The sequence below is a fragment of the Pholcus phalangioides genome, unplaced genomic scaffold (assembly GCF_987345545.1).
Source record: "Pholcus phalangioides strain wild (caught in Gottingen) unplaced genomic scaffold, Ppha-v1.0 ptg000013l_1, whole genome shotgun sequence".
In the NCBI taxonomy this organism is placed as follows: Eukaryota; Metazoa; Arthropoda; class Arachnida; order Araneae; family Pholcidae; genus Pholcus; species Pholcus phalangioides.
Genome location: NW_028301606.1, coordinates 23,438,769 through 23,464,877, shown reverse-complemented (window position 1 = coordinate 23,464,877; position 26,109 = coordinate 23,438,769). Strand labels below are relative to the sequence as shown.

The following is a 26,109-nucleotide window of genomic DNA, read 5'->3' as shown; positions in this document are numbered from 1 at the left end:
AATGCCTGGATTTCATACTTTGCCGGTAACACAAACGTATGAAAACTTATGAAACAATTTAAGATTCAAAATTTGTGAATTTCTTTTACATGTAAGAACCAATAAAATTTGTTACTTCATTGGATAATATTTTGTTAAAGCCAAACAAGAGTTTAATAATGCGCAGTCACAAATCATTTTATGACTTTTCCCCCTGATATGATAACCAACATGCAAATTAAAATTTTAGTAATTTTATTTTAATCAAAAAATTCATAATAAATTCAAAACAATTAATGAACCGTAATGGAAAACAAACACGTCATTATCACAAAATCTGTGTTATCATCGGAAAAGTAGTAGATAAATAAAAAAAAAATAAAGGAAACAAAAACTCACCAATAGCAGTCTCCAAACCAGTTCCAATAACGATGCCTCGTGCTTTGCCAGCAGCAATATTAGTACCCTGTTGAAATAATATAAAACCAAAACTATGATAAACAATATTCCTTACACTATTTCTGTATGTTCAGAAATTTTTTTCATCTTCAATCACCACAACAAAATAATTACAGAAAATTATTTCAGCACAAAATTCAAATGAAATAGAGAAAAAATAATAATAAAGATTTGATGTAGCAATCTTCCAAATAAAATATGTATTATCTGAGGTTTTTATGAAATGCTTTTCCCAGATAATGACTTAATTGCTCAGACATTTTATGTATCACAATCCAACAAATCTGAGAATTATTGTTTGAATTGAGAAGTATTTGTTTCATTATGCAATCAAAGGTAAAATATTTAAAGAAAAATAAAAAGCTTACTGAGAACAGAATGTTTTTTTTGTCCTGGTTCACAGCCCTAGGATCCGGAATGGGTTCGGTGTGCTTGATTACTGAGACAGATTCACCTACATGTATAGAAAGGGGAAAAATTTAGACAATCACAAAAGAGTCAGTAGCTACGTCTATCAGGGGTAGGAATGAACACGCAATAACAAAAAAATACACAATCTATTTTGAATACAGCAATTATGTATGTACATTGCAATGAGTTTTAATTTTTAAAATTAGTAATCAATCTGTGTAGTCAACACAAATTAGTATTAGATTTTTCAGAAGTAATACGTGTTCCTATAATTATTTTTTTGGTAATTTTAAAAGAAAAAAATAATTATCATACCAGTCAGAATGGACTGATCAACTCTCAGAGTTGTAGAGAAGATCTTCGTCAACCTGATATCAGCTGGAACTTTGTCACCAACTGTAAGAATTTAATGAAATATTTTTTTTGTTAGAGTTCATAATATAATGTGATCTTAACATGAATGCAATAGATGGTAGTAAATAGATTAATGCACAGATTGCAGATTTATTCATGAATTCACGAAATTGATTTTGGACCATAAAGTATAATACAAATAAAAGAATTCAAGGTCCAAATAATATTATAATGCTTGAATAAGGCTATCACTTCATTAACGCCAAATGTGGGGGTTAAAAAGCTTTGATTTAAAATGAGGAAAGTAGCTGAAATTACATAATCATTTTGAATGTATATTTCCTTTACAATGATCATAATTTATGCCATAATGTTGAACTCACCAGAAACTTCAACAATGTCACCAGGAACGATTTCCCTAGCTTTGATCTTCTGAACTCCAGCCTTGTCTAGTCGAACAACCTTGCCCATTTCAGGTTCATACTCTTTCAAGGCTTCAATAGCACTTTCAGCATTCCTTTCCTGAAGTTTAAAGGGAATGAAATTGTATAAAAACTTAAATTTATAGCCTATATAGAAAAACAATTGGGCATTATGTGGAAAGCTTTATGCACGAATTGTACAGGCCAGCGTTTCTCAACATAGGTAGTCTGCAGGCAGACTTGACAATTTGATTCTAACTGAATTAAAAGTTATTCATTTGTTGTAATTTGTATTACTAATATCCATATGGGTCCAAATTAAAATTCGACCTTCCTACTTAGGGGTTTACCATACCTCATCAAGGAAAGTTCAGTGAGTTGCAATCTTAAATACGTGATATTACTGATTGTAACCAAAACATTATGTCAACTTTATGGCAAAATTTGTTCTATTTCTCTTATTGGCAAAATTTCTGCAAAAATGGATGAAGGGTGGGGAAAATAAATGGCTGCTATAAATCGCAGTAAACAAAAATATATTTGACAACAAAACATTCAAATTAATAGAGGTCCACATCCCATTGAGAAAAATAAGGGGAACTGGGATCTTAAATACGATAAAATATTATAAACAATTGTTATCAGAAACGTTGCCATAATTCGGCAAAGTCCCTAAAGTTAAAATCATTGAAAAATTTAGGAAAAAGAACGTTGTACCTGACAAACATGTAAGAAGAATATTTTTATTTGTTATAGCCATAACTATTATAATAATTATGAAAACGTTGTTTACTCACAATTTTTGTAAACATTGAAAAGTTAAATAAGCATTGCTGAAAAAACTTGACAAATGATAAAACAATTCGGAACAACTGAAAATACTGAATGTCCTGTAATACAGGACACAAATGGTTCGTTGAATTTTTTCAAATATTTTACTGGTCCTTTTGTTCAGAAAGGTTGAGAAACACTGGTATAGTCTATATCAACACCAATCTCAATACATATATAGTTCAAAAAAAAGATAAGGTTAGAGAGAATTTAGCATGATAGAAGTGAAATTTCTATCTCTTCACTAATACAGTTTGAAAACCTGCTGGGAAAAACTAAAATTTAATACGTTTTAAATGCTGTGGGTTCAAACCCATTTTCATTAAACACTAATGATATGAGTAGGAAACTCGACTGCTACATGGTACGTTAGGAATTTTAATCAGAGACTTGTGTTGTAGAAGGAATGATGGAAGCGTTTCGATTTTTGTGACGCTGATTTTTCATGAAACAGATTCACTCTGCCATTGCTAAATAAGTTTCACTTCAATTTTTTTTAAATAATTGCTATATATTTGAGAGTAAGAAATTTACTATAATCTTTTTGGAAGCTGTGTAACCAAGGCTGCAGACAAAGGAGAGGGGGAGAGGGCAGATATGTGAATTTCATTCTTCAGAAATGTGATATAATGACTGCTGTGAGAATAAAGTTCATGAAATATCGATTTAGCCCCCCCCCCCCTTCCCAAAACAAAAAATGACTGACTTCAGTTTTGTATGCAGGGCTGTCTTAAGTACATCTTGGTAAATCTACTTATATGCTCACAGGGTAAAAGTAATTTTTCTGTGGCCCGTATATGACTAGAAATATCTGCCAACCAAGTTACATATTCATAAAAATTGTATTCATATCTTATTATCGTAATGCTTCTGGGCTGTGCCCACACGACACTGTTTTTACAGTATGCATGTGAGCAGGTCTCCCATTTGAAAAAGTCTCCGCATATAGCAGGCAGGCCTACAACACGATACTGACAAAACATGAAAATGCAAGCATTTCTATCTTTTCTTCAGAAAATGGAAGACAGATGGCAACGTGAACATGAAACAAGCACAACTCAACTACATAAATATGTTAGGGCCAAGCATACACACATTCTCTGGCATGTGCTGATTTGTCAGAAATTTCATAGAGGAATGTGTACAAGGTGCATGTTTGGTTAAGTTGTAGTAGTAACAGCCTTTAAAGCATTTTGGGTACACAAATTTTTCTCCATGGACCAATATAGCCCATTTAAGCATTTTATCTGGATTGAGAAGTATTTTTCAAAAATATATAACCATTTCAAAAACATCTTTTAGGATGAGAGAAATGTATTATGTTACATGATATCAAATTATATATATAAAGAGCATTACTGATTCAAATGCAATGATAACCAGGTATGTCGAAAATACATCAGCACTAATTAAACATGTTCAAATTAATTTTATTGGTGTTTTTTTATTGATATTTGATCCATAAAGACAGAATTGAGCATCTTATGCAACCAATGAAAGTAATTTTGGGCCAAATATGACTGGCAAGCCAAAAAAGTTTGTGTACCCATGGTTTAAAGGTTCTCAAAAGAATGATATTTCTCATCACATAGCTTATGAAATAGGCCTATATGCCTATGATATTTCTGAAACCATTTCAAAATTTTTTCGAATTTTATGAGAATCAATTTCAGAAGGATTGAGTTCAGTCTCCTATGGTGTGGCAATGCACATATAAGAGAGTGAGAGAAGATAAAACTTGAAGCACTTTTAACCTTAATTTTTTTTCCCACGCAAGGTGGTGGCAACTCAACTCATCAGTTTATGTAAAAAAGAGACAATGTAGACCAAGAATTTCAATGACATCTGAAAATAGAAAAACCCCAGTTTGAACTTGTTTGTGCTTTCACTGAGCTCAAACTACAAAACCCAGCCTGTTCTGGCAGAGAGACAAAGTTTCGCAAATCTCAAGGACATGCCAGTTGAATATGTAGCCTATAAAAAGAAGAGCTGAAGCACCATTCTGGTACCGATTCAAGCAGCACTTGGTAGAAAAAGAGGGTAAGTAGGAAAATAGATATAGACTTCAGGAGTAGTGTGTGAGAGAGAAGAGGGTGTAGACAAGCATTAATTGTTGTTGCTTGATCAAAGGGGGTTGACAGCAAGATGCAGCAGTTCCAGGATGAAGTTTTTGTCCTTCAGCCAGAACAAAGTTGGCTCAAGTTTTGGATTAAATGTAGCTTAGTATCACACATATATTCATTCAAACCGACTAGCCTGAGATGAGAGAGAGAGCAAGAGACTTCATGACGAAGAAAATAACATAGTGACAATTGGGTCGTGAAAGCTTATTTCACTGTTGAATGATCTCCTATAGAAAACTGCATTTGATGAGCTAGCCAAAATAAACAGTTTGATTGAGTAACATTCATATGCGTAGATAAAATATTTCTATCATGAAAAAAAAAAACTTTGCTTGGTTTAAAAGCAGTATTAATTCTTGGCCTATCCACATGTACCTATCACTCATGAAGTGATTGATTAGCTATTTATGTACATTTGATGTGTGTGTGCAATACATTTCATGAAGAATTAATTCACTTACTTGCCATACACCGACGATAGCATTGGCAATAAGAATGAGCAAAATGACGAACGGTTCAACGAAGGCAGTGATCTGTGAGCTCTCATCTTCATGTTCCTCAAACAAAGCTAGTACCTATCAGAAAAAAATCAGAACAAACTCAAATAAGAATGAAACACTCTTGGAGCACAAGCAAAAGAAAAATATAGTGAAACTTATGATTCTGTTGATAGGGTGATAACATCTGAAGGATGCATGAACTTCTCAATGGAGGAAACATACTAGCCTGCCTTTAAGAATAACTTGGCTTCCATTGAAGTTTATTCAGTAATATTTTTGTACACAATACATTTTTTTTATTGAACAAAACAACAAATTACAAGATACAAACACAAAATGTAATATACAAATACAAACATAAATTACACAAAGACAACAGCACAAAATACACACATATATTACATGCACTATGTAGCCCCAAAAGATGGTAAGGTCCTTCCAGCCAGACTACATGATTTTTATAATTGATTTTTTTCTTTTCCTTCAGCAACAGCTCTTTTATATATTAGATGTATTTTACTATACATATATATTATTAACACACATTGGACAATAGTTTATTTCAAATCACTGCATTAATATCTGTGTTTTTGATTACGTTAAAGATATTGTAATCTGCATTTCTTTTACTATTTGTGTGATTATTATTAGAGTAGATGCAATTCATTATTTTTGGAGCGATGTAACAAAAACTTTTTTTAAATAATGTTTTATTACTTTTAGACACTTGATAAATATTTCTATATCTATAAAAAGGTTCTATATATTTTAATTTTTTACTAACCATTCTTCATTTTTGATGATAAATTTAAAAATTCTGTACATGTAGTTCTGTCTCAGTGTCAATATATAGCACTGTATTTTTCTGTTATCTATTTGAACATTTACTAATTCTCTTAATTTATTATAAAGATTGTCTAAATTGCACATGTTTTTCCTAGACACATATCCATAATTTATATTTAAGTAAACCAATGCATAGAAGATATCTTTTAAGAAGTTATTGTACACTATGTATGTAAGTTCATAAAGGACTCCTGAATACATTCTGAGTTCTTTAAATCATTTTTTCACTATGTATGTATGTTCCATTTTAGGTTATCTTGTATAACTATTCCTAAGGATTCATAACTAAAAACTCTATGTAATTAAATTAGAAGTTTAGATTCATTTCAGTTATTAACCCATTTGCATTTGTAAATGAATCTGCAAATGGTTGAGTCTTTTATCATCGAGCATGGAGTAAACTGCTTCTACAATATGTAAAAACTTGTTTCTTTATCAATATGATGTGATATGAAGCAGGTAGATGATTTGGACGAAGAGTGCAAATGAATCAAAAGTGTATAATAAAGATGACATGAGTAAAGTTGTAGCAAGCGGGTAGGCAGGGGTTCATCCCCTCAGAAATTTTACAATGACTGATATATGGGGGAATAAATAACATATTCAAGTCTATTGTTCTATCACTTTGGTTCCCTTCTGAAATGCCAGTTGTCCCCTTCCGAAGTAAATTTTTAGTTACGGCCATGTAATGTATATTCATATAGTATTTACTCTGATTTTAAAAAGCATATCACATTTTGTGCATAAAAATGTTTATGCTCCTATAAAAACGATTTTTATAGGAGTACAGTAAAGACTTTTTCCAGGGTCGGGTAAGAACTTGGCGTAACAAGTGACCTAATCTCTATAATCACTAATTTTGTTAAAAAATATGCTAGTATATTTAATGCAAAGGATTAAACTTCTTGTATAAACTCCAGATATTTGAGTCAAAATATTTTCATAAAAGAATTTGGGGGAGAGGGTAAAGAAGTAAATTTTTTTTATTCAACACATTTAAAAGTACAAATGAAACACTTACAAATGAAATGATGGCAGCAAGCAGTAAAATTTTGACTAATAAATCATCAAATTGTTCAATGATGAGCTGTAATAAGGATTTGCCTGTGATGAAAAGAAGAAAAGTGATAAGTGTGTAATTAGCAGCCTAGCAAATACATTATATGATTTGGAAATTGAATTTATACTGACGTTCGGGTGAAATTTATCAACCAAACTAATAAAAAAAATTAACCAAACTAATAATAAAAATATATATTTTTCAAAAATTAGTCACTCAAAGTTATGAAAACTAGTTAATGCCCTGTACAAAGAAATTGTTATCATGCTGAAAGACTTTATTACAATGCAGGAAAGGTGGGAGTCTACTGTCTAGTCTGGCATTTATTAGAATCGGTGCATTTTGAATACGTATTTAAATGTAAAGGTTGGTCAATACACGCAGGGCAGTCTTAAAAGCATCATGGGCCCCTGGACCAAGTAAGATTTCTGAGGTCTTACCTGGCAAAAAATGCTTGCCTACAAATTTAAATGCTTATTATCAAAAATTTCAATCAGATCTCGTTTTTATGAGCCTCGGGATCCTTCGGATCCTCCTCTTTATCCCTTCTCGGGAGGCCTGCGGGAAAACTGTTTTACCGCATTTAATGCTGTTTTTTTCCCCAATTTTCCTTCCCTTTTTCGAATTTAAATATCTTAGTAAATATTTCACTTGGAAGAGTGAAATTTTTTTAGTGTGCATCAGGAGAAACAGGGCAACAACTTTCTAATTGGGTTTTTGAGTATATTTATTGGCCCGCTTCTAAGAATGTTTGCCCATCACTCACTGTTTTAGATGAATCAACAGTTCGATAGTTTCGTGGAGTTTTGAATCCGGAAATTTCAGTCTCGAAGATGAGAAGGTGGATGGCCTATTGAGACGAATGAATGATAAGGTTGAAATAAAAGAATAAAAAAACCTCACCACTCAGAATTTATCAGAGAGAGAGAGAGAGAGAGAGAGAGAGATTCTATATACAGTATATTTGAAAAAGTTCACTAAAACATTTTGTGAAAAAGTCGGATAAAACCTGTATGGATCGACGCTACATGTGGTTTTTGAAATGCATATTCTATTACATTCACCAGACATTGCACGATCTTGCAGATAAAAATTCAAAATGTGGAAAAAGAAAAAAAAGAGTGATTGCAGTCAAAAGCCATATAAAGAAAAGGTGACATTTTACTCCTTCCGAATCAGCCTAGATAAACTGCAAGAACAAGATTTTAAAAACATTTGAAAAATGGCTTAAAGTTGAGAAAAAGAAACTGAGAATATAGCTAATTTTTTTTCAGTGTTCCCCAAAGTAAACGATGAGGAAACACTAGGAGAGCAGGGCCTGTCTTAAACCAACTTTTCTTAAATATAGTATCTACAAGAGATATTGCTTTGAGAGAATCATGGAGCCCCGGGCGAAGTGAATTTTCTGAACCCCCCCCCCCCCCCAACATTTGGCTAGAAATGCTTACCTACCAATTTACATGCTTGCTCTTGAAATTTATAATCAGATCTCATGTTAGGCCATTCATTCTCATTCGTCTTAACAGCAACACAGGCCCTCGGGCAAAGTGATTTTTCTGGAGCCCACTACCTGACTATAAACACCTGCTAAGGGGTCATTCAAGTATTACGTCATCATCGATGGGGAGGGGGGTTTCCGATTTGCTGACTTTTGATGACAAGGGGGGGGGATGGGGGTTTGGATAATGCTTACGTCATCAACCACCCTTTATGAAAATATGAGTTAGGATTCAGAGGGGCAGAGTTGATGACGAAATTTTGCTGACAAGGGGGGGGGGGGTCAAAAATTTGCTTACGTAATACTTGAACGGCCCCTAACCAATTCACATGCTGTGTCGAAAATTTGACCCAGATTTAATTTTCATGAGGCTTTTTCCTGCACCAGAGGCCACCAGGCCGTACCCGGGTGGGCTCCTGCGTTACGACGGCACCAGGGAGCAAAAGCAGTTACGGATCCAATATAGTCTTCAATCCGTAATCCGACGATATTTTAGTGGCCCTCCAAGATATTTTGATTAGTTCCACTATCTAAAACTATGATTTTGAATTTTCAACCGTTTTTAAACTTCCCTTCCATCGTGCCATAGGTGGAGATAGGACGTGAAAGTCTGGGGGGGGGCACGATGATGATGATGTCAATTTATATATACACATATACAGTAGATCAGACGAATCCACCATTGACGCTGGGGGGCGGGGCAATGCTTCCCCCAAGCACCTCCCGGTATCTCCACTCCGTTCATGCATTGTGCGAACGACATACCACAGCAAAATCAATTCGTGACCAGAATTCTTACTAACCAGTTTCAACTTTAATTTAATAAAAAAATAATTTGTTACAATCAAATGAACATTGATTGAAAAGTCAAATTTGAATAAATTTTTTGAGGAATCACTATTTCAAAGTTTTTTTGTTTTTTTAATGTCAGACTGACTAGCCCTTGGTGTTTTTGGACAATACACTCTGAGTGAGAGAGAGAGCTCTAAATTTGTCAAATTAATAAATAATTGCCAATAATTGATGTTATTATAGAATCAATTTTTTATTGACAGTTTTAGTTTTTTTTTTTGCAAAATAAGAGAAATAGGGGTAAAGTCCTAAAAAAAAATTCTCTGTTCGAAAACTTGAGAAGAAAAACGCCCAGAATTATCCTGATGAAAAAAAAAGATGAGAAATACACAAACCTTTACATAAAAAAGGCACACCACCCCCATACTAGCCAACTACTACGGAATTTCCGTAGTTCCTACGGATTTCCACCATGAAATACAAAACTACGGCAAATCGTGAAAAACTGCAGAAATCTGTTTTTTTTAGAAATTTCTCTTGTTCAAGGATTTCTTCGAATTTCATAATCCTATCGATATGGCCCCCCGAAGAACGGGGCTGACCACGACCGCCTAGATAACCGGTTATATAGGAGGTCGTGAGCTGACACGGCTCTAGCCCTGGGACCCGGGACAATTCTCATAATTTTTGGCTTTTTCACGCTATAAATTAAGTATAGAAGGGATCCTGAAGGGAGCCGGAAAAATATCCCAGCCTAGGAACCCTGCTTTAGGATGTGGGGGTCATGCATCTCAGCATCTCCAAAGAATGAATATCCAAGCCAAGAGTAAATATCAAAATTAATAAAAATCAACCAATTGACAGTAAAAGGCGTGGTTTACACGAAGATAACTTATGGCCTACAGTTCTTTTTTGATAAATAAAAGAAAGTACAAATTTCACTACCAGATGGCATTGTGAAACGAAAAACTCGACATCTATTGTATAAATGTATATATAACTAGCTATAATACCCGACGCTGCCTGGGTTTTCTTCAATTACTGAGAGGATTGAAAAAGTCACAAACCATTATAAAGCCATATAAACTATCATGCACAATACTGGCATCATTAAAAAGGAGTGATAAACCATTGTAAAGACATATACATGTCTGAAACGCATTGCTAGAGAGCCACGGCAACTAAAGTAAACATTCCGAAAGTGATTGTTGAGGCCAGAAAACCATTGGTGCCTGACAGTTTTTCGCCCATTTCGGGCATTTGCCCTGCTCTGACAAACTGTTGAAGTAGCCTATCGTTCAAGTCGGGCCCCGTTTCGTATATATGCAAAATTTGGCGACGATCGATCTAAAATTGTATATTTGTATATAGAGAACATAAACTGGAGCTAAAAAAACTGGTACAGGCATGCGTATGCAAATAAAGAGATATGGAACCAATCAGAGTACGGCTCTGCGGTCGGCAACGCCTATATCACACAACAAGTGTCTGGCAAAGTTGTTAGATCGGTTACTGCTGCTACAATGGCAGGTTATCGAGATTTAAGTGAGTTTGAACGTGGTGTTATAGTCGGCGCACGAGAGATGGGACATAGCATCTCCGAGGCAGCGATGAAATTCGGATTTTCACGTACGACCATTTCACGAGTGTACCGTGAATATCGGGAAGCCGGTAAAAAATTAAATCTACGACATCGCTGCGGCCGGAAAAAGATCATGCAAGAACGGGACCAACGACGACTGACGAGAATCATTAAACGTGACAGACGTGCAACCCTTCCGCAAATTGCTGCAGATTTCAATGCTGGGCCATCAACAAGTGTCAGCGTGTGAACCATTCAACGAAACATCATCGATATGGGCTTTCGGATCCGAAGGCCCACTCGTGTACCCTTGATGACTGCACGACACAAAGCTTTACGCCTCGCCTGGGCCCGACAACACCGACATTGGACTGTTGAGGACTGGAAACTTTTTTGGGAGACCCTTCCCCATCCTCTCTCCCGGTGATGAGTATTGTCACTACGGAGAGACTCGGTTCCAAGTTTGGCATGTATATGCCCCACACCCTTATATTCCACACCGATTCCTAGTTTATTATATCCACAGTACTATGATAAGAACCATTTTTTAATGTATAGAATGTTAATCTTATTTTATCAATGCAAATTGCAATGGACATATACAGCCAAACCCTGCCATAACGAACTCCGAGGGATCAGAAATTTAGTTCGCTATAATGCATATAGAAGTTTTTTATATCCGATCTAACAAGAGAACATCCTATAGCAATAATTTCTTTTATTATAAGACGGGTTATAGAAATTTCGAATAAAAAAATATTATTTGAGTTGTATCGATGGTAATACATACTTTGTTGCAAACATTGAAATTTTAAATGAATTAATTCATAGAAGTAGAATTTTCATGCATTTTTGTTATGACTGTTTCATGCAAACATGTGTGAATATTGGAAAAAAAAACCATCAATAACTATCTTTACATACCTTCTTCAGCAGGCAGTTCTGTGTGAAAGAAAGAAAAATAAGTTCGTTAGAAATAATGAAAGCAAATATTTGATGATGTTTCAACATATAAAGTCGAAAAAAATATACTAAAAAAGTCTTTGAGGACCAAAAAATGTATGGATATTAAATAAAGTACAGAAAAGGTCTTTTTATGAGACCTATAAACTTATCATCATATTTAACTTTTACTTATATAATTAGAAAAAAAAAACACTTTCAATTCAAAAATTTTCTCATTAGCACTATTTTGACATGACAGCACTCAATGTTGTTCATACGATTCATTTACAATGAAATTTCAAACCAAACTTCTTTTTTTTTTTAAATTTGATGAAAAGTAATAGTATAAAATAAATATGTATGGAAATACTAAAATAAAATAATGTGTTTGAACTATATAGTCCAAAAAAAAAAGCAAAAAAAGCTCTGTGAATTATTTTCTAACCGATTTGCAAAAACCCACCTTCCAAGAAATCTATACAATCTTCTAAAATTGTTTCTATTCATTTTAATAATCAGACCTTATTGAATGAATAAAAAAAAAACTTAAAATGTATATAATTTTCTCCTCTTCTCTTTTAAGCTGAGTGAAAGATTTAATTTGTCAACGTGGAATAATCGATTCGAGATAAAAAACACATTCTTCTTTCCCTTTCACTGCTAAAAGGACAAAAATGCGTACAATCTAAAAGAATACCATTTTAAACAAGTAAAATACTCGAATTCAAATGCATGAGAATTGATTTCATTAATGCCGGTGACTTATTCCATTAGCTAAGACAAACAAGCAGAAGAATAAAGTAAATTACCCATTCCCTTTCTACTCGTGGGATATTTATAGGGAAACACATACTTAAAAGAATTTCAAACCAGTAAAAAAAACATGGTATTTGCCGTTTAAAGAGATCAATTCGGGTATATCTAGTTTCATTAGCATCAAAGAGAAAATTGCTATTAAAATTTCCAATTACATTGAATTTCGTGGTTTGTTACTTGTAATCCCCCCCACTTACGCTGTGCAATTAAAATAGCTGTGTATTGAAAAAAAAAGGTAAAGAAAGAAAAATAAAAAAAATTAATTGCAGAGATCCTAGTATAGTTTTTCCCAAAAAGTAAATCCTAATAATAAATTAGTATCTTTCGTTTATGGACAAATACAGTAAAAGCTCTCTTTTGCGGACACCAACGGGGCAAAAAAATCGTACATAAAAGAAGGGTGACTAGGGGTTTGAAATGTATACATTTATTACACGTACAAGGGGGAAATTATTATTTGGCCATAAAAGAGGAGTGACCGCATCTCAGGGGTGTCCGTTATGAGGGGTTTTAATGCAATTTAGGTGACTCTAACAAAAATGGTTCTCAAGCGAAGTGGTATGCGAACTCCATGAGGGTACGTGATGGGTTATTCTTGAAGAAGTCCTGTGAAACGCATTCATTATAGAAGCTTTTATACTTTCTCTAAGGCAGTTGTTCTCAAACTTTTGTCTTTCCTTGGCCTTGTGGATATGCGGCTCCCCAGAATAGTCTAACAGAGAACTCTGCTTTATGGCATTAAATAGGCACACATTAATAAAGACAGCTCACCGCAGCACAATGGTAAATGTCGCCCCAAGGAGATATGGCACACACTGAGAACACACTTGAGAAATACTGACATTTGGCGATGTTCCGTACCGTCACCCGCACAGCGGCTTTAAGAGGGCAAGGGTGTGCACAAACTTTTCAGTCCGCGTGCCAGACATTAGGAGCCGTTCAAGTATTACGTCCGCAAATTTTTAGCCATTTTTGACCCCCCCTCCTAGACAGCAAAATTTTGACAGCTCTGCCACTACCTCCTCACGCATATTGGTGGGATCAAAGACGTACGCGAAGGTGGGAGAATGGGGAGGGGGGCTCGTGCCCCCTCTCTCAGACGGTCAAAAATTTATTTTTTTAAATGATAAAATACTTTTAAAAAATATATAACATTTTTTAAAGAAAATACCTTTATATGTTATTATAATTAATTACTGTTAATTTCAATGCTAAGAACTCAAAAAATTTATGGTAAATTTCTTTTTAAGAAATTCATTGCGACCCACTATATATGTCAGCCCACGGCCCACTGACTAAATGTGGCCTGCCCCCCAAACCTAATTTTGTAAAAACGAACTAAGCGGCACACTTACAGATAGCTTAAGTGACTCGTGGCACATTTTCAGCACACTAAAGTAGGCCCGTGGCACATTTTCAACACACTAAAGTAGGACCGTGGCACATTCACAGATCACTTAAGTGATCCGCGGCATTGTTATAATTTGTGTGATGCGTGACACAGCTCCAGAGAACCTAAGCGGCCCGGACTCATTTCCAGATAACTTGGATTCGCGAAACATTTAGAGATCACTAAAGTGGCTTTGTAGGGGATTTTTCTCATTTTTGGCACACCGAGTAAGATTCCATTAAGAATATTTCATATTTTTATAAAGGGTGGTTGATGAAGTAAGCATTATTCAACCCCCCCCCATACACTCTTGCCATCAAACGTCAGCAAATCAGAAACCCTCCCCCCCCCTCATCGATGCTGACGTAATACTTGAAGGGCCCCTTACGAGATAGCTACCGCTCGCCGATCGCAAACTGGTGTATTTATCGTGTTCTGTGGATTGATACTTCTTTTTACGAACCTCATTGCGGACAGGAGGTTGTGCATCCTTGTGATGAACGTGCTTTTAGAAAACGGCAGAAAGTAACTGGAAATTATACGAAATGAATGTTCGTACACATGCGTTTTGCGAACATTGGCACAGCATTTTTCTGTGCTTGCTTGACAAAGGTACCTTTAGGTAGGTACTAATTGAAAAACACTACCGTAAACTGAAATAATAGAGTTGAATCAACAGCAGTTTGATAAGTGTTGTCTGGAAACGATATGAATTCAATATTTAAAGCCCCTCAAAATACGCATGTTTGCCGTCAAGAACACAATCTTAAATCAATAATTAGGTTAACTTTAACATCAAAATAATGCTGTAAAATAAGGGTGCTCAACTTTCAGGGAAGAGCGGGCCACTTCATTGGTTTGAAAACGTGTTGCGGCTACTTAAGTGCTGTGCAAATGTGCCGCGGGCTGCATGAGTGATCTGGAACTGTGCCACAGGTAACATAAGTGATCTGGAACTCAGGGCCGTCTCAAGAGCGTCATGGGGCCCCCCGGGTCAAGTGATTTTTTTGAGGTCCTATCTAGAAAATTCCCGAAAATTTCAACCGGTTCTCATTTTCGTGAGGCCCTTTGGCCGTACCCAGGTGGACTCATGCGTTAAGACGGCACTGGTGGAATTGCACTGAGGGCCACTTGAATGGTCTGGAATTGAGTGGCGGGTTACTCAAGTGGTCCCTAAATATGTAGCGGACCACTTATATTTTCTGGGAATTTAGCACAGGCCACTTGAGTTATCTGGGAACGTGCCTCGTGCCACTTGAGTGATGTGAAACTAAACGCAGGCAAATGCAGTAATCTGTAAATGTGCTGCTGGTCCCTTAAGTGATCTGAAAATGCGTTTCGGGCCACTTGAGTGATGTGGAACTGTACTACGGGCCACTCAAATGTTTGGAAGTGTGTCGCAGCCTATTCAAGTTGTTTGTCAATATGCCGCAAGTCACTCGCCAGTGGCGTCGGAGCCGGGGGTGCTCGAGCACCCACACACACGGTAATTTATGGCATGGGTCTGAGCATGCCTGAATTGATTCAGAGATCAAAATTTCCTACGTAAAGATCGAAATGAGCAACTACAAGTTCCATACTTTTCCGACGCCCCTGACTCAAGTTATCTGAGAATGTGTATACCGTGGGTATCTTAAGTTATGTGGGAATGTGCGACGGGCCACTTAAATGATGGGGAAACTGTATCGCGGGTCATTTATGTGATCTGTAAATGTACCACGGGCAACTTAAGTGATTCCAAAATATGCCGCTTAGTTAGTTTTTAAAAATTAGTATTGAGGTCATGGACCGCATAAGATGATTCCGAGGACCACTTTTGGGCCGCGGGCCATGGGTTGAGCATGTACGCTCCAAAAGAAGATATTGAATTAGATATCGGTCACTATGAGTTGTTTTTCCGTGCTTACCGTTAGGTCCGTATTTTTCTTGGTTCCTCTTCACCTGGTCCATAGAGAGACCCTTCTCTGAGTCGGTATTGAAGTAGGTCAGTACCTCATCTACCGTCTTAGCGTGTGCTTGCTCCATGTTGGACTTATGGATGCACTAATTCCTTTATTAGTATTATCGAAAGCGAGCGAGCAGAGACGATTTACGTCTCCCTCAATGCACAAAGCAAAACTGACTTCACTGAAATGAAGTCAACCCTGGAAAGAGAAGAAAGAAAAACATGAAATTCCAATGAAAGAAAACAAGATATGTTGGATATTATTTATAATACAAAATAATAACGATTATACGTGGTTAATTTTTGTACAGTCATCAAAAATAGATGTATGGTTTCGCTGCCCTCCTCCCTATTATAATTTTCTTACCCATTAATTCCTCAAATTTGCCGCCCACTTAGAACCCAGCAAATGCTCCTCTAGTCTCTAAGTCACTCCTTTGGTCACTCGCATACTTTTGGCCACTCATTGACACGGTCAATCGCTCTCTAGGTCAAGCTCATGCACTCTCTGGGTCAGTCTTTTGGCCTTTCACTGACTTGGTCTTTCACTTTCTATGACACTATTTTGGTCTCTCATATGCACACTCACTCTCCAGGTTACTCTTTTGGTCGTTCATTGAACTATTCGTTCTTTAGGTTCTCCTTTTTTGTTAGCTCGGATGCTTACACCGTGAGTTTTGGTCACTCACATACACAGAGTTTTGGTCTGTCACATGGGTGCTCTAGGCCAGGGACTATCAAACTGTGCGCCTCCAACCTTTGTCAGGCGGTGTCGTGGAGCGGTGACCCTGACAAAGGTTTTTCGAAAATATTCTTTGTTAAACAGCTCTGGGGAGCCGGCGGAGCTCGTGCACAAGCATTGAATAGGAAAAACGTTCACCGCGGGTGAAAAACGTTTGAGAAACCCCTGCTTTACGCGAATCTTTTAGTCGTTCACTGACCCCATTTCTTGCTCTCTAGGTCACTCTTTTGGTCACTCACTGACCTAGTTATTCGTTTTCTACACAAAAGCCTATATCGTTTTACAGCCTATACGATATTTTTTGCCGCCTCCTCCCATTTTACAAATTTTATTGACCACTCATTATTCAAATTTGCTTCCCGTCTGAACTTGCCACCCTGGGCTATAGCTCACACTAAGCCTTCCTGTAAATCCCCCTCTGATTGTAATTTTATAACAACATAATCCAATTCTCATAGTGTTCAAACGCTATCCATATTAATGGAAATTTATCAGTTTTTATGGATTTATATGCGGGGGGGGGGGAAGGGGGTTGAGCAGAAAAATGTTTCTAAGTGCAGTATTCACTGAGATATTTGAATTCGAGAAACGGGGGAAAGTTGGGGTGGGGGGTGGGGGGAAACACCGTTAAATAGGGGTAAACCGTTTTACCATTGGGAAAACACTGCTTTAAATGCGGATTTAACGCAGTTTTTCCCCAACTTCCTCCGTTTTCGAACTCAAATATCTCAGTGAGTATTGCACTTAGAAACATGGAATTGTTTTGTTCGCATCAGGAGAGACAGGGCAACAACTTTCTAACTGGATTTTGGGGCACAAGTGTCCGTATAGAAAGTTAACATTTTTATTTTAATAACTATACAACCCCTTGCAACATGAATGACGTATCTGAGTAGTACGTTATCTGGATACTTTACACAATTGAAATTATGCCAGTAGGATGAACGGATTGTTGCCAAGTGGCAAGACGCTCGTCTTCCACTATGAAGGTTGCCGTTAAGGTCCATGGGTTCGATTCCAGCCAAAAGAACACCAGAAAAGTTACCGATCGAGCTTGGGACGACCACCGATAGATGGCGCCTTCATTTCCCACCCAACTCCACTAGTTGGAAATTGCCATATGGCGATATATGACTGGAGTTGGTGTGCGGTAAAGTAGTAGGATATTATATAAACGGTTCGCCAGTAATGCATCTTGTATATTGGTGTTGGTTTCGTTATCGTCATCGAAACTTACACATAGTGAACCTCCGGTTAAAAAAAAAAGAGAAAAATATTTGTGTGAAATATTTTTTAAGAACTCATAAGAAAACTCGTTAAGTTTCCATTAGAGTTGACGTAGCAAAAAATAAATGTTTGGTATTCTTTTCCCCTATTCACTCCATAGCCACTTATCCATTACGTATTTTCTATACACAAGAGAACGTTTTCCCCATGCTAATTTCGTTTTCTCACATCAGACTTAACTGTATTAGCTTAGAATATTTTTGCTTTTCACGGCAAGTACTCAAACTGGAGAACTCTCTTGACGCGGTAATATGTGATTAGCTCAAGGTCCTCATAATAATTTCTGCGCTGAAGAAATGATAAACCCGAATAAAATCCTCTCTTTAGACATTTTTCTCGATGACTTTTATCATTTCTTTGATGTTTAACGTATAAATCAAGACAACCTAATTTTTTCCTAAAAATACAGTCAAATCTCGAAGTGCAGCGGCCCACAGAAAACTTCGAGTTATCACTAGTTCGACTTATCGGAAAATCCGATTTCAGAAAAGAAAGGTTTATTAAAATAACTGCGCTATTTACGAATGTCATATTATTAAAACATGTCAAACTACTGGAAATGAAGAAATTCGAAAAGAAGTGTTATTCAAACTCAATCATATTTAATTATTAAATGAGAATATTTAGAAATATACTAGAAGTGTACATACTGTATTATGGAAACGGGCGCATACATGATACCCGTATAAATGAAACGAATTATAAATAAAATGTATATAAGATTATTCTCCGTCACAAAATGAAATGATTTTTGACTCTCTTTCTCTTTTTTGTCCTACTTTCGCGAGCAAATCATTTATTTATGAATTCGCTAATTGAATCTACTAAATTGTATTGCTAAATGCTGAATTCTATAGCAAAATGCCGAATTCTATAGCAAAATGCCGAATTCTATAGCAAAATGCCGAATTCTATAGCAAAATGCCGAATTCTATAGCAAAATGCAAATTCCATTGCTATATAATAAATTTTGTTGCTAAATAATAACTTCTATTGCTAAATGATAAATTCTATTGCGAAATGCTAAATTCTGTTGATAAATGCTAAATTCTGTTGCGAAATGCTAAATTCTGTTGCTGAATACGGAATTCTGTTGATATAAATTCTATTGCTAAATGCTATTTTTTGTTTCCTCTCATTCCCAAAAACTTTGACTAAGAGGAAAAAAAAATTCAAGAGTTAAGGGAAAATTTTAACACTAATATAAAGAAAAAGTTTTGGGGATGAGTGAAAACTTCGACCAAAACAGATGTTCGAGTTATCGGAGTTCGACTTACCGCGAATTTACTGTAGTTGATAAAATTCCATCTAGAACCAACAATGAAAAATATACTGAGCTCGAGGTGATAGCTTCAGAACATGGGCGGAGGTACGGGGCGTCGACTGATCTAATGTATATATGAAGTGACATCATCATCTTCATCTTGCCCCCCCCCAGCAATAATGACCGTGCCCCCCCCCTCAGATTTCCAAGTCTAGCTCCACCTATGCTTCAGAATAGCGGGGAAACAGAGGAATATGAATTCATAATTATTTTTTGCTTGGACGTCATTAAGAGAAGAAACACATTAACGAGCAACTAAATTATACCGTAAAACTTTTAAAAAGATGAAAGCTTCAGTTGTAAGTAGTGAAATTTCTTAATTGTCATAAAATATATATATATATTCAGAAAAAATAATATTCGCATAAAAGTATTTTTACAAAAAAGCAATTGCCGAGCTACAATATCTGTAAAAAAATTTAAGTGAGAGTTGAGGGAGGGGGAAACTTCTTCTATATTCTTTACATCAATTTTATTTCCGATAAACATAAAAACCAACGGAATTTCACTATCGAAACCTTTTCGATAAAGACTCCCTAATCTGAAATAGCAAAGGCCATAGAGTTTCTAAATCACTGGCACCAATAGATACCTCAAAGATAGATTATGCAAAACTTATCTCTAACTTTTATTAAAAAAATTTAGTAACTATGTAGCAATTCAAAATAGAAACAAGAAAGAAGAACAAAGAAAATTTCTCAATCGTGTTTTCCTTTAGGTTAGTTTGTTTCATAGTATAATTGTTCTATAAAAAACATTAACAGAATTTGATAGGAGAACGTTTTTACTTGTTCAGTGTTTATGTGCTTACCGGGAGTAAATTCCGGATATCCGATCAACCGAAAAAGAAACTAGCTCAGAAAATACCGTAGTGTACAGATGAAGGATTTAGGAAATAAATCACTGCCGTGTGTGGAGTGTATGTATACCATGGTTCATCTAATCCCTCAGAGAAAACAAATAGTTGCCACGTGTTTCCTCTTTTCCAACCGAACCACAGGGTAATATGATCTTTTTTCGAGAGGATGAAGAGATACATAAAAAAAATCTTAGTTATCTGTTACTAAGACATTTTTCGTGTAAAAAAAAGAAAAGGAAAAAGGAACTCACCATATATACCACATTATACGTGTGTGTATATATATATATATATATATATATATATATATACTACTTAACCGTACATGCACCTCGTACACATTCCTCTACGGAATTTTTAACGAACTGGTACATGCCGGAATGTGCGTGTAAGTGTTTTGAACCTAACGTGAAGATTGTTTCTGCGTAATGCTTGTTATGTGCAGTACTGCTATCTGCCATCAATTCTTCTAATTATGAGTGAAGTGTAATGGTCGAATAACTGTTCTGATTGTATTGATATATATATTATACATATTTCACGGATCACATCCATTTTTTTTCACGTATTTTTAAAAAATTCAAATTGGGGAAAATGTTTTAGTACAGAAATAATTTACTTATAAATTAATGAAAAGAGTTATTGATTTAGATACTTCTCTCAAGAGAAATACCTTAATATACCTTATTCTATTTAGAATTTATGGAAGGGCATATCTATTCATTTCGTGAAAACAAAAGAAGCAGAGTGAATTGGAGTCGAAAATGGTTTTTTTTCCTAATATAAATACAGTATTTCAAAAAGTTAATTCACCATTAATGAAAAAGTTAATATACGATTGTTAGACCAATTGTAATGTCAGTAATATATCTTATGGTGCTTTTTTTGTATTAAAAACACACACACATTCATTATTAAAAAAAAGAATTCAGTTTCAAGCACTTTCGTAAATAAGTGTCTGCTGGAGAATTTCTACTTATGCATTTTTTACGGTTGGCAATTTGCCTGTTGTGGCGTTGTATTTGTATTTGTATTTGTATTTGTATATTTGTATAAATCCGGTGGTTATGCGCAATCCCCGCCAATTTCGGTAAGTTCGATAAATTTTTGAGAATTTATAAATATGTGCGATCCCTAGTTTGCATTTTTAAATATGATAAATCATCAATGAATTACTTAAATTTACCGGACATTATGCTCAACTTGTCTAGGGTGATGGAATCGATCTTCAATGTTGATTATGTTTAAAAATGTTGATAAATGTGAAGATTTATGTATTTTCATTAATTTTAATTTTTATGGGAAAATATATGCGGGGTGGTGCATACTATCACGTACGGGAGATATTTCCTCATGATTTATCGGTATTTATCACACTTACCAATCTCATTGGGGCGATTGATTTTACCAGCGATACATAATCGCTGGTAAAAATGATGAATGTAGGAAATTTTTTCAAAATAACCAAGACAATTGGTGATTGCGCTTATTCACCGATTTGTCACATTTACAGTAGCATATCTATTGCAGAAATCTTATGCGATGTAGAAATACTTCGGAAACGACTCCTAAAAATCTACAAAACTATTAAGTTAAATTGCTTTCCCATGTATAGAGAAATGAGAGTCTTTTTAGTATCTTTACCAATATTTTCTTTTAGTATCTTAGAAGTTATGTTACCTAGGTTATATCGTGTTAATTTGTTCGTGTAAAGTATTTTCCTGAAAAATATATTTTCTGGAGATGCATTTCTCGGAAGTTCTGATTTCAATGGCGATGCGGTCGATTTGAAACCGATCCCGAAAACCAGAATGTGAAACTCTTAAATGAAAAGTAATTTTAAAAGAAATTAACCGCGATAAATATATACGGTGTTCCTTACTATGAAACAAATCATAACCACGTAAAATTTTCACGATACAAAAATAACAATCAGAGAGTGAAGTTGGTAATGCAAATATGTATATGATCGACAAAGTTTTCATGTAACTTAAAAAAAGGTACATCAAAGATTTTAATGTTCCTGAAACCAATAAAAAAATCAACCCCCGTAAAAAAATATTTACTTGAGTGAAATGAATTTTTATATTTTTTTATTTAAAAAAAAAGATAAAGAAAGAGGCAATTTTTGTATTTTGGAAGTATCTCGACGCTCTCCAATGCTCGTTAATGTGATCGCTCTCCATTCATTATCGGAAGAAGATAACGGTTCTTTTCATTTATTTTACGCAAAAAATTGATGGAGGATGTAAGAAAACGAATACACACGTTAATAATACGATTTTTCTCCCGTATTTGAAAAATGAAGGCACGCATAACAACAAAAAGAGTTTGTTAATTAAAAAAAAAGAATACCCATACCCTCTCTGATGATTTTTCAACCTCTAATTTTCTTCTACTTTGATGGAAACTTTTTCTCAAAGGAGAGGAAAAACCCCAGGCTATGGATTTTTCACTCTTGTATATTAATGATTACTAATCGATTTGTATTCATGATACATTAATAAAAACATTCTTTTGTGTGCTAATCGTTCCGCCATCATCTCATCTGGATGAATATCGACATTGTATATTTCGGGATCAGTGATTCTATGTATCGATTTTCATTCAGAATCTTAGTAGCATTAGAATTCTTTTAATAAACTGGAAGGATCGCATCATCACAATGCAAACCTCTCATCTATATCTTTAGTTTATCTTTTTTGTCTTTCTTGGCCATCTACAATCGAAGCTTTCTGGAACTTTGAGAGAAGATTCAGTAGTCTAGGACAGTGTTTCTCAACCATCGGGCCCTGCCGTCCGGCCGTTGAAGTCAAACCAAGCCGCGATTCAGCGTTTTACCTCATTTATTTTCCATTAGTCGTGCGCATGACCGGTCCTTCCACTCATAAAAAAGAAATCAACAGGACCACGGGCTTCCAAAGGTCGAGAACCACTGGTCTAGGAGGCTCGATCTAACTGGGATCCATGGAGAGGTTTCAGAGGCGGTCCATGAGCTTGGATGAGAAAGCAACTAATTTATTTCATTTAGGAGGAAAAAGATCTCGTCTCTATGGTATAATGATCAGTGCGCTTGCCCGGTTTTCAAGAGGTTTTAGGTTCAATTCCTGATAGAGATAACGGAACATAGCCAGCTGAATTTAGACTTCACGGCACGAATGCGAGCTGGTATAAAATTTGAAAAAGTCTCCCCTCAGAGAACAGGCAGGGGTTGTTAGAGGCAAAATTATTACTCGTGCGAGCAAACATTTCAGCGCTTCCCCCGATAGCGGCTGTTGAGCCACAACACCTGAGACAGACCTTCAACACGATACTTGCATACGATGAACGTTCCGGCATTCCACTTCAAAATATGGATGACAGATGGCGGCACTAACACAACACGAAACAAGAGTAAGGCCGGGATTACACTATAAAAGTTACATAAAAGTTCATTTACAAAAACTTAAAAAATGCAACCAATAAGATTACCTATTGCATTTTCTCGGATCTATCCGTTCACCTTATTGGTTGCATTTTTCAAGTTTTATAAATGAACTTTTATGAAAATTTTATAGTGTAGTTCCGGCCTAACTCCAACAAAAAAAATTGTTAGGGTCCCACATTTCATTCAGAACACATGTTCCTGCATGTACCATTATTCGTCAGAAATTCCCCAGAGGAATGTTTATCAGGTGCATGTACGGTTAAGTAGTAGTAATCCAATAACTATTGAAATTCATTTTTTTCTGTTCCGATCTTCATTCAACAAATTCACTTTTGGTATCGAGAATCCTTTCCAAATCTTTTTTCGCATCTTTGATACTGCATTTTAAAGACTCGATTCAGCGCAGATTTCATTGGAAGTTCAGAAAAATATATATAAAAATGAGACGGCATTGAACGCTTCTATTTCACTGGTGACGAACACAATGCTTAGTTTTGCATTCTTTTACGTAACATTTTGCTTCAAATGAAAATGACAACCTTAATCGTGATATAGAGAAGAATAATGTAAAAAAAAAAAAAAAAATAGAAGAATATTTTCTTGTGTTCAGTATTTGAATGATGTTGAGGAAAGCGGGTGAAAGACCCGATTCGGAGTCACGACGGCGTTAAATGTCACGACCCTGTATTCAATGGTGTACTGAGCGCGAGCGACGGATAATAATTGACTTTTACCGCGCACCAAAATCTGCTTTGAAACGTGCTTTTGAACCAACCTCTGCCTCTTTTACACACACACACCATCATTTCTTTCTTTCCTACGGGAGAAAGGAGAGAAATTCGAATCCTTTTGTTCTCTCCGTTTCTCCGGAAGCGAGGCCATCAAGTTCCAGATTGAAGCGAGATATAATAAGGTGGAGGTAGTTCGGAAACTTTAAGGCCGAAGGTACACTCATTAATATATTCTGTTGTGTTTTTTTTTAGCTCTCCCATTTTTCCTTTTACGGTAAATTAAGATATGTCTGTCATCTTTCGGTTGCAACATTTACGATTGCATCTGCTGTCAACCAAAGTACTGATTTGAGAATGCATTTTTTTTTTCAATTAAAAATATTCATAGCGTCGCAAATGTATTTTCGATATCGTTTTTTCTGTTACAAATCTAAGTGGAAAAAAACAATGAAGTCAATAATGACGAAAAATACAGGGTGTCCCATAAATCCGTAAATAGTTTAAAAAATTCATAAAAATCGAACAAATTAGTATATTTGAATTTGGTTTACGAAAAGTTACTCTCCCGAAAGGGAATTTTTTTTGGTGAAGAGAAAAGATTTTAAATTTTTGTCAATACAGGGGCACTGCATGAAAGAAAATCAAGAGCGATTGGGTCCGAAGCTTTCCTCAAACTCTTATGTGTCCAAAACGTTCGTAAAGCTTCAGCCGGCGATTCATGGCTGAGGTAAAACTATTTCACCAATAGTGCTTTATCCACTAATGTCAACATCTCGATGAAAACCTCATGTAAGCGCCAGTAACAGGAAAATTCGGAAATGAGCTGTTAATCGTATATCCTGCATTTTATAGGTCTCTGATTTGCATATTTCCAGTGATTTCCTTTCATGCAGCGTCCTCTTTCAACAAAAATTTCAACTAATTTCTTTCCCGTGCAAAAGAAATCCCCCCTTTGTGAGAATAACTTTTTTGCAAACCGCGTTCAAAAAATACACCAATTCTTTAAATTTTTATGAATTTTTAAACTGTTCACAAATTTATGGGACATCCTGAACATTAAAAACCTCATTTTTTTTTACGTACACGAGAACCAAAATACCGTCTGATTAATATTAAACTAAGGCTTTAATAAATAAATATATATTTTTCAGTTTTATGTTTAATAATATCATATAACTTTTGTCTTCAATAACACGAAAGTTTCTTGTTGGAAAGTTATCGAGACTGAAACAGAGCCTAATTAGATCAATCAGTACTCGTGTTTTTTTTTTAAGTATATGAATCATCATAAAATTACCATGAATAGAAGTCATCACGAAAGGAATTCGATATTTTTTAGCGTTACGAAATTGTTCTTATTGACGTGACGTGCGAGAAATTCGCACACGTTTATGGTAGTGAACAATGAATAATTTAATTTGTACTATAACAGGTGTTTTTTGAAAAGAACACCATTTTTGAATATTTAAGCTTTGAAACTTCATATTTCTTTACTATATTATCATCATACTTTTTTCACAGTTTTTACCATAATATATATAGATCAGGGGTTTTCAAACTTTTCCCCCCGCGGCTTCCCACAGCAATTAACGAAGAAACTCTTCGTGGAAACAATTGTCAGGGCTGCCACTCCACGGCACCCCCGAGAATGGTAGGTGACGCACAGTTTGAGAACCCCTTGTAGTAGATATTTTCTACCCTTATGTAGATATTTTCACTTATAAAAGAACAACTTCAAAGCATAAATAGGCCCGCGAATCAATATCTCCAGATTGTCGCAACGCTC

The 26,109-nt window shown here is 35.4% G+C and overlaps 1 protein-coding gene across 1 annotated transcript in view; it reads right to left on the bottom strand.

Annotated features, from left to right (window-relative positions):
* SERCA (ATPase sarcoplasmic/endoplasmic reticulum Ca2+ transporting SERCA) overlaps nucleotides 1-26,109 on the bottom strand; it is an 87,384-nt gene that overhangs the window by 27,828 nt on the left and 33,447 nt on the right. The window contains exons 2-9 of the mRNA XM_089240927.1: nucleotides 15,916-16,152; nucleotides 11,782-11,799; nucleotides 6,947-7,029; nucleotides 5,041-5,154; nucleotides 1,587-1,725; nucleotides 1,165-1,245; nucleotides 807-892; nucleotides 379-445 (exon numbers count right to left, since the gene is read on the bottom strand). Coding sequence (XP_089097053.1) covers nucleotides 379-445; nucleotides 807-892; nucleotides 1,165-1,245; nucleotides 1,587-1,725; nucleotides 5,041-5,154; nucleotides 6,947-7,029; nucleotides 11,782-11,799; nucleotides 15,916-16,033 — 706 coding nt within the window. The 5' untranslated portion in view covers nucleotides 16,034-16,152. The remainder of the gene's footprint in view (nucleotides 1-378; nucleotides 446-806; nucleotides 893-1,164; nucleotides 1,246-1,586; nucleotides 1,726-5,040; nucleotides 5,155-6,946; nucleotides 7,030-11,781; nucleotides 11,800-15,915; nucleotides 16,153-26,109) is intronic.